The following is an 8,684-nucleotide window of genomic DNA, read 5'->3' on the forward strand; positions in this document are numbered from 1 at the left end:
GAAATAACGTCGCCGTCGTCCTGTAGTCCGATGCCGGTCGATACGTCGGGCGGCAGCAGGCCAGCCAGTCGGCCGCGTAAACTCCATACTCCAATACGCCATCACGCCGTCGCAGATCCTACGCTTGAAGCCCAGTCACCAATGACTCAACCAGGCCCACCGCAAACCAACCGTTTCCGGAGCCGTCCAGCCAAACCACCAACAGCACGGGAGAATCAGGTGCTATTCCAGGAACAATCTAGGGTAAAAATTGGCGCCCAATCCTCCTCTTTTTATTTTCCATCCTCCACCTCTCCGCATAGAGACAATACAATCCGACGACCAGCCCGTCGTCCTGTCCCTCTCCTCACCGTTGCAGCTTTATTAGCATCGTGTTGGGCGGCTAGATGTCGAATAAGTCGCGCTCGGAGGAGGGTTTCGGTTCGTGTCAGCGGGTGGGTGTGTCGAGTTGACTATAGCCCCCCTCGCGGACTTGTTTCTTCTTCGTGAGTTTGTCGAAGACGAATAATGAGACGCCGATATGAAAGAAATTTTGGGTACCAAACAGGGACAAACAAGTGACCGAATTGGATCAAAGAGATATGAGACGCAGATACAGTATTATACTGCTTGGTAGCAGGAAGCCGGTCAAGACAGTGCCAAAGAAAAACGAGAAAAGGCCGTAGATCGCGGACCCAAGATGGGCCATGATTCGCCGGCGGGGCGACGGAACGTGGATAGAGTCGACATCGGCCAGTGCCCTAGGACGATTTACATGATCTGGTCTTGGGTGAGGCCCCCGTGGGGATCGGTGTCCATGGAGTCGACGCCGGGGGCGTTGTTGCTGACGTACTTGACGAAGCTGAGGTTCAGTGGCCGTCCGCCGTACTGGTAGCCTTGGAACTTGGCGATTGCAGTCTCGGCCGTCTCGGCGCTGTCGAAGCGGACTACGCCACTGCCACGAGAGCGGCCGCTGGGCTCGTACTGGATCTCGGCCTGCTCCACCCTGCCGATGGTGGTAAAGAGCTCAACGAGGTCATCGTTGCTCGTGGACCACGGAAGCTAAAAAGAAAGAAAGCCGCGTATCAGCCATAGAAGCCACGAGACAAAGGCTTGAGCAAAATGCACTTACGTTGCGCACGTAAATCGTCTCGCTGCGCTCGGTTCCAGACGTGGCGTTGTCGGTAAAAGGGTTCGCCGGGACGGCAGCAGCGGCGACGGCGGCGACAGGGTTAGAGACCGAGGCGTCAAAACCACCGCCGTATCCGCCCCGGTTGAAGCCGCCGCCACCAAAGCCTCCCCGGCCGGCAAAGCCACCGCCTCGGTTGAAGCCACCGAAGCCGCCGCGCTGACCAAATCCGCCGCGAGCGCCGCCATATCCAGCGCCTGCGTACCTATCGAGGCGAACTTCCAGCGTGCGGCCGTACCACTCGTAACCGTTGAATTGGTTGATGGCGTTGTTGGCGTCATCGGGACTGTCGAAGATGACAATGCCCGACCCCTTGGGTCGTTGATCTGGCGTCATGTGGACATCGGCTCGGTGGACACCTCCGACACGGGCCGCTTGTCTGAACAAGTCCTTGAATTCGCGCCAGTCGACATTGAATGGAAGCTGTATAATGTGTTGTCAGCAAAGTTGGTTGGTTGCAACCCGACAGAGGTCCAAGCGAGATCAAGATGCCAGCACTAACGTTGTTGACGAAGACCTGGCGGCCGGCAGTGCTGCCGCCCATGGGGTTGAACCCGCTAGGGCCGCCGAAGTTGCCAGGGCCGCCCGTACCAGCGAAACCTCCACCACGGCCGCCCGCGTTGGAGTTAAACCGCGGCTCAGCCTCGCGATCCTGTTTCCGAGTAAGAGTCAGTCAAATTAGCCTACACGAGGAGACATGGCCAATATGGGCCATGACGCATCGGGTGCAGGCCGACTCACCTCTCGGACGTAAACGAGGCGACCCATCAGGTTCTGGTTGCTGAGAGTGGCGACCGCGTTCTGCGCTTGCTCCCTCGTGGCGTATTCCACAATTCTGCAAAGGTCGGTAAAGTTAGCTTCCGCGTGGTGCAGTAGGAAGGGTCTGTTTGGGCTCCGGAGGTGTCTGGAACTTACCCGCATCCCTATAGTAACCAACAGGCACCAACGCCCCAACCCGTCAATCCTACAATTCCTTCAAGCAGCGCAGTAGAGACCAAGAGACGGGATGCCACAAAACAGCCCTGTTAGACGCCCACCTTCGACATTCCGTTCGGAAGCAGCAACACATCGGCAAAAATCACCTCGCCGGCTGGAACAGGGGGCACGGTTCACAACTGTCAGCATTTCCAGAAACCAGAGGTCCGGCGAGAGAGCCAAGGCCAATTAGACCGGAAAGGAGACGCACCTTGTCGCATGAAGTCCTTCAGATGGTGCCACTTGACGTCGTAGGACAGATTCCCGACATAGACGCGACGGTCTTGCTGGGAATTCTCTCGCAGGTTGCTCATCATCTGGTCCTTTCCTTGATTACGGTCCTCAGAGGGGCGTGAAGCTCCACCATAACCCGCGTTAGATCCTCCGGCAGGTGCTCCCTGTCCACTCATGGGCGAGCGGGACCTTCTCCGATCGTTCCGGTCGGCGCTCCGAGATCGGTTGCTGCGCGGCGAATATGACCGGCGGTGTCCACTGCGACCTGGGCTTCGTGATCGACCACGACGGGGCGACCGCGACCTCTCACGCTGCAAAATGTCAGTAGAGTGTTGGCATACCATACTCGCCCAAGCCTCATTAGCAACAACGCAACTGAAAGCACGACAGACTGTGAGGGTGTCATTTTCCTGCTTGGAGACAGCCAGGCCAGCCAAGGTCCCCTCAGCTGTAGGGCTCGAGCCCCAAGCGCATCATATGCATGCACTAGACGTGCGGAAAAAAACGCCCAAAGTCAATCTCATCCCCAGCATTGCACTGGCTTTAGGGGACCGAAACTTTAAAATAGCGAGAGCACGCCCATGAAATACCGAACTAGCCAGCACCCACTAGGGGAGCGAATATCGCGTGGCATGCCGTGAGGACGCTGGACCAGAGCGTTCGCCTTTTCGACTATGAGAGAGATAGCGCCACACCCGATGGGCATGCATACGAAGTGCGACGTTGGGGCCGTTGCGGCAGCCGAGGAGGCCGAGGCCGAGGGCTTCGAGGCTGAGAAACAAGAAGCAGGAGGATGATCCGATGGAATGATACTTACAGGGCGGTAGTTGTCTCCGTTGTCAGCTGTTCAAAGGAAAGCAAAGAGTTAGAAGTCTGTGCCAACAGCGAGAGAGCGGTTGGAGCGGGAAGGGTGAGGCAGGGCACGAGGAGTAGGGGCCGGTCGGGGATATGTATTTAGAGCAGACACACTTGGTGGCCAGCACGACGAGTTTGCACAGTGTGGCGAATAGGAAGAGGGGTGTGTGGGTGAGATGGATGGCCGGGCAGGCTGGACAAAATGTGCAGCGGGGGCATGGAACAGTACGGTGGATCGAGGGAAGGGTCGTATAGGCATGCAGGATGGAAAGCAAGAAGGTGGACTTCGATGCGGAAGAACCGAGGCTTGTGTGCAGAAATCTCTTCCAGCGCATGAACGCACATCCGGGCGGTATGTACCATTATTGGGCAGTGAACAGTAGGGGGTGTGGGATATGGAGAAGACGACGCAGGCCCAAGTACCTCTACGGCCTCGGATGGGGCCGCGAGATACGGACGGGGCGCCAGGCACGGCACCAAGCCGGGGTATGGAAGCGAGGGCAGGGAATGGTTGGGAATATGAGCGACGAAGGGACACGGAGGGTGACCAGTGGTGAGCGAGCAAGTAACCTGGAAGGCAGAGGCGAGCGCTGACTGGGCGGCAGCCCGTCCAGGGGCGAGCAAGACGACATGGTGCGCGGTGGAAGCGAGTTACAAGAGGCAACAAGCAGTGCCTCGTCACACGTCATCGGGGCATTATGGCCGGACTCGCGATAGCGCGATGCGCACAACCACTGGTTGGTGGACGAAAGACGTGACTGTCTCAGACCGGGCAGGACAGGATGTAGAGCCAGGCCAGGCTGAGACCCGACGGGCCATCTCTCGATGGAGGACGGGTAAGGTATCGGACCTGACTGCGACTGGCGCTGCCACAGTAAAGGCACTGATATCACTCATGAAAGACGGGCTTGAGAGAGCCCATGGGGATGGAGATACATGCGAGTCGGGGCAAGGAAGGCCGAACAGAGGGGGAGGAGGGTCGGGTGGTGATGGGCTGCTGGGAAAGTCTAGAGGGAAGGCAGGGGGACTGCAGGTGCTCTCCTGCGAAATAACGGAGCCAGTTGTCAAAGCATGTCTCCCGAATAGGAACTACTTACCCATTTTTTCTTTCTTTCGGAAGCCTCAAGCTCAGGCGCTTGGAGGACGGAGAGAAATTTTATTCTGCCTTGTCGGAGACGGGGCTCGATTGGGCAGACGTAGTGCCAGAGATAAACGGGCGGCTGCAAGACAAATGATGTCGCTGTGGGCAACGAGTAAGGGGGGGTGACAGCCAGGTCAAGCAGAGGCCACACACGGTGTTGCGGCGAGCGAGTGCGCGACAAGACCTGGATGACGCGCTGCAGGCGACAATGCAGGATGCTGGGTCGAGCGCAGCGGCAGCGGCAGCTGGGCGGCGTATGCAGCAAGCAGCAGAACGGGATGCGCGAAGGGCGCCGCCTGGTCGGCTGGGAGGGTGATAGGGTGGGAGGAGAGGTCGTTGGGACCGAGGAGGGTACCAGGAGCGGAAGAAGGCGCTGGCAAGGTCGCCTGTCAAGCAGCGTCGGTGCAGGCTGGGTGTAGGTGCAGGCTGAGTTGGGTGGGCGAGACCACGCAGGAGTACCTCAGCTAGGATAGCGCGTCAGTGGACGAGCGAGAGCGGGTGAGTTGTGCGTGTGTGTCGGCGTTTTGGCGTCAATCGCGTGGTGTGGCCGCGTCGATCTTTCTTGGGACGGAAAAGCTGACAACGGTTGTGAGGGAGGTGGAGCTGGGCTGCGAGCTGGGCTCAATGCTCGTGCTAGCGCGGGTCCAGCCGATTCTGGCTGACAGGGATGGAGCTGCAGGCGGCTGTGGAAGGGACGAGGGGAGAGAAGAACGGTCGTTTTTTTGCCGGCACGTTTGACCACTGGGGAAAACGTAACGGTTCCAAAACGGCAGGTGGGCGGGCAGGGCAGGTCAAGGCGGAGCAAAGGCAAGGCAGGACAGAACGGAGAGCAACGCGTCGCGAAAATTAGGTCGGGCCACCCAAGGGAAAAGAAGTCAATCCAAAGAGGTGCCCGCGCGTGGCCATTGGAAGGCAGGCCTCAACAGCCCAGCGCAGAATCAACCATGACAGGACCTAGGCCTGGGCGGGGGGAGAAGGCTTGCGGCGGGTGGGACAGCCATGTTGCCTCTACTTCCTATTGGACAGGCGCCGGAGATTGGGCCAGTGGTGGGGAACGAGTGGTGGTGCAGGGATGGATGGTGGTGTGTGGTACGTGCGTGCTGCAACGCCCATGGGTTGGTGGCAGCACTCCCGCATGCCGAATTGGAGGCACTCCATCACGACAGCAGTTTTTTGGGGGGCTCTTTTTCGGCCTCGACGTGGGCGGTTTCTTTCGGCTCCCGCACCAGCAGAACTTTGTCAACTAATGATCCTGACAACCAGACATAATGCGGCGAATGGACAGAGCCTGGGTGGAGGCTAACGCGGCCAGGCACCTAACAGCACCTACCCAGGTTGGCACCTACCGTCCATCGACTTGGCAGTGTTGTCCGGCTGGGCTGAAAGAAGTGCCGCCATTCGCGTCAAGCGGAAAGCGGAAAGCGGAAAGCGGACAAATCGACAGCAAGGCTTGGGCGGATGGAGTGGTCGAGTTGCAGCAGGAAGCGGGGCCACAGTGTCCGCAGCCAACGCCAGACGGCGATTGGGACCAACCACCAGTCCTGCCAAGTTGGCGGCAGGTCAGTGTGCGCAAAGGTTGAGACCAACAGAACTAACGGGCGGGGAAAAACAGCCCAGCTCATCAACGAGATCTTTAGCAACTGGGCGAGACGCACACATGAGCCGCACTCTCGGGCAGGGTCCACACGGCGTCGTGACACTGGACAGTGCTGGGTGTTCACGGTCAAGACCCTTTCGAGCACGACGCTCCCCGCCTGGAACCACCCTCCCGCGCCAACGCCATGCACCACCACGCGTCCTGCTGCCTACTCCCCGGCCCCTCCTCCGGCCAACCGACCCTGGCACCCTGGCCCACGCCCTGCGCTGGACGTGGACGCTCCGAGGCTACTTCTTCTCCTCTCCCCTTGTATAGGTAGGCACCAGGCCTATTCGGGTCTATACCTGCTGCCGTATTCTTGACGAGGCAAGTTAGGAGACGAGGGACGGCGCCGAATCTGCCGTGCTTCCAAGACTCAAACACAAAAGTGCCCCTCCATCCCACCGCTGATGACTGTCTGTCGGCTGACCGGATGGCACTCGAAATCGTGTTGGACGAGCAGCTCGGTAGTTACGCCACTTATGGAGCGCGTCACTCGATATCCATCTGGCGACCCAAGGACATAACCATGGGTTCCAAAACACCCCAGCCCCCCCAAATCAAGCTTGCCCCGAGCATGATGGCAGGTCTCTTAGGCCAGGTGATTTCGCCGGTGCCCGGGCCCGTTCTCCGGTGACACCACAGCGACGACGAACGGCCGGTCGCCGTCCCACTCTGTCCGAGCGCACCCCAGCCCACAGCATGCAGAGGCCGCCTCTAAGAGGAGTGCGAGCTGCGGGGTGCTGTCATTACCACGCCGTGTCCCGTCGGCAACGAGCTGTGCCGACTTGGGGACCACCATCGCGCCCTCGGCCTCCCTGTCCACGGGAACGGGCGCCACCGTGGCTGCAGATGAACGGCATTGTAGCAATGGCGCCCACTGACGGCAAGACGGGCACCGGGGCATGCAGCTGTCCGACACGTTTGCCGGCCACGGGCTCGAGACTTGGGTCGGTGGCACAAAAAGCCAAGGCAGGCTCTGGGCCCCCCTCCTTCTGTCCAATGTGTCGTAGGGTGACTCTGGTCGCATCCTGTGGTTGCAGAAAGTCATGCTGTGCTACCGCCGCTTCCTCTCAGCCTGCGGCGCAGGCAATTTGCCAGCGAGCAAATCAGACTGTCAGGTGCGGCCTGGCTAGGTGTATAGGATGGCCACCCGACCCATGCATGAGCCAAGACACACCATTCCTTTGCCCGCCAGTGCCCGTGTGCCCCTATTCTAGGCAGTGCGGGATATACGTAGGTGTATGTAGGTCTTGATCATAGCTGACACGCATGCACTGGGTATAGCTGGGATCGACGGGGTACCTTTCCCAGGTCTGTAGGTACATTTGCCGCCTACTCGCACCGCCTGTGCCGCAAGGAGCCTCACCAGCAAGGGGGAGTGCACCAACGGCCAACGAGCGCAGGCTTTTGGGGCTGTGGAACATTGCTCAACAGGCATGCCAGGTAGGCATGCCAACCAGGTCGCTGCTCACGGAGTCTAGGCCCGGGCGGAGACGCGAAACACACGGCAGATGGCCTTTGGCGGGAATATTGGACTGGGGCAGAGGGAATGAAGGCAAAAGGGGAGGAAATGTGTATATAAAGGTGATGATGGAGAAGCAGGGCAAAAAAGAAAGGCTGGGGGTACCAGGATCGTACATACGGAGCATGCTCTGGATGTAAGCACACTGATAGACCCCACCCCTCCCGGCGGCCAAGGGTCACAACCGACCGAAATATTGACTGCCGTCGTGCAGCTGGCCGCGGCAGGGAGGCCTTCTTCCTGCTCGCCGAGACGTGGCGGCTCGGACGCCTGTGAAGGGCACTGCATTAGCCCTCCTGGGAGCCAGTCCAATCCTGTCGTGGGATGTGGCCATCATGGATGTGTGGGTGCTGACGCCAGGGAGTTGGATTTGTACGTGACTCTTCACGCTGTTATTCACAAGGTATGGCTGGCAGGTCCAGTGAGAACAGGAAGATGCCTGCCTGGTTGGCAACAGGGTTGGGGTTAGAAATGGGACGGGCGGCAGTCGCGCATCGCCCAAACGAGATAGGCAGTCGCGCGACGGCCCGCCTAAAAAAAGAAAAAAAAGAAATATTTGGGCCGATTTTCCTTCCATGTGTGAGGCCCGCATTCGCTGCGGGCTACATCCAATTGATCGTCAACAGCGAGGAAGAGGAAGGCAGAAAACAACCCGAGATCGACAGGAACAAAAAAAAGAAGAAAAAAAGAAACCATGCCCGCCTCACAGCCGCTCCCCGGTGCCCTCCGCACCCTGACCCGATCCAGCCTCGGCCGATCCCGCACCCCCCTCGCCCCGACCGCCCGCCCGGTCCGCCGCGCCGCGCCGACCCTCCTCGGCACCACCCCAGCAGCCTCGCGATGCCTCTCCTCTAGGCCGCCGGCCCGCCGGCCCCTCCTCCTCCCACCACCACTACCCCGCACCGCCGCTGCCGCCGCCGCGGCACGGCATTACCACCCGACAACAACATCAGCCCAACAACCCCCCATCTCCACCACCACCACCACCACCACCCCGCCCTTCAGCGCAACCGAGGCCGCCATCCTGGCCGCGGCCTACGCCCACGTCCCCGCGCACGGCTTCACGGCGCGCGCCCTGGCCCTCGGCGCCCGCGACGCCGGCTACCCACCCGTGTCGGCCGCCGCCGGCGCCCTCTCGGACCCGGGCCGC

At 60.1% G+C, this 8,684-nt stretch overlaps 4 protein-coding genes across 4 annotated transcripts in view; 2 read left to right on the forward strand and 2 right to left on the reverse strand.

Moving 5' to 3' along the window:
- Window positions 1-750: 750 nt before the first annotated feature.
- GGTG_05229 (RNP domain-containing protein) lies at window positions 751-3,864 on the reverse strand (the record flags this gene model as incomplete). Its single annotated transcript, XM_009223028.1, has 9 exons — window positions 751-1,041; window positions 1,112-1,591; window positions 1,671-1,820; window positions 1,910-2,003; window positions 2,084-2,091; window positions 2,206-2,258; window positions 2,355-2,688; window positions 3,195-3,220; window positions 3,771-3,864. 9 exons carry the CDS (start codon window positions 3,862-3,864, stop codon window positions 751-753), a joined length of 1,530 nt encoding a protein of 509 aa, XP_009221292.1.
- Window positions 3,865-4,564: 700 nt separating this feature from the next.
- On the forward strand, window positions 4,565-6,332 carry GGTG_05230 (hypothetical protein; the record flags this gene model as incomplete). Its single annotated transcript, XM_009223029.1, has 4 exons — window positions 4,565-4,788; window positions 5,400-5,462; window positions 5,697-5,932; window positions 5,986-6,332. The coding sequence occupies exons 1-4, from the start codon at window positions 4,589-4,591 to the stop codon at window positions 6,330-6,332; spliced, it is 846 nt and encodes a 281-aa protein (XP_009221293.1). The 5' UTR covers window positions 4,565-4,588.
- Window positions 6,333-6,601: 269 nt separating this feature from the next.
- On the reverse strand, window positions 6,602-7,417 carry GGTG_05231 (hypothetical protein; the record flags this gene model as incomplete). Its single annotated transcript, XM_009223030.1, has 1 exon — window positions 6,602-7,417. Exon 1 carries the CDS (start codon window positions 7,058-7,060, stop codon window positions 6,602-6,604), a length of 459 nt encoding a protein of 152 aa, XP_009221294.1. The 5' UTR covers window positions 7,061-7,417.
- An 811-nt stretch (window positions 7,418-8,228) lies between these two features.
- The window catches only part of GGTG_05232 (hypothetical protein), a gene marked incomplete at both ends in the record, with an annotated part of 1,289 nt that continues 833 nt past the window's right edge, over window positions 8,229-8,684 (forward strand). Inside the window, one exon of the mRNA XM_009223031.1 lies at window positions 8,229-8,645. Coding sequence (XP_009221295.1) covers window positions 8,229-8,645 — 417 coding nt within the window. The remainder of the gene's footprint in view (window positions 8,646-8,684) is intronic.

This window comes from Gaeumannomyces tritici (genome assembly GCF_000145635.1).
Source record: "Gaeumannomyces tritici R3-111a-1 unplaced genomic scaffold supercont2.3, whole genome shotgun sequence".
Classification (NCBI taxonomy): domain Eukaryota; kingdom Fungi; phylum Ascomycota; class Sordariomycetes; order Magnaporthales; family Magnaporthaceae; genus Gaeumannomyces; species Gaeumannomyces tritici.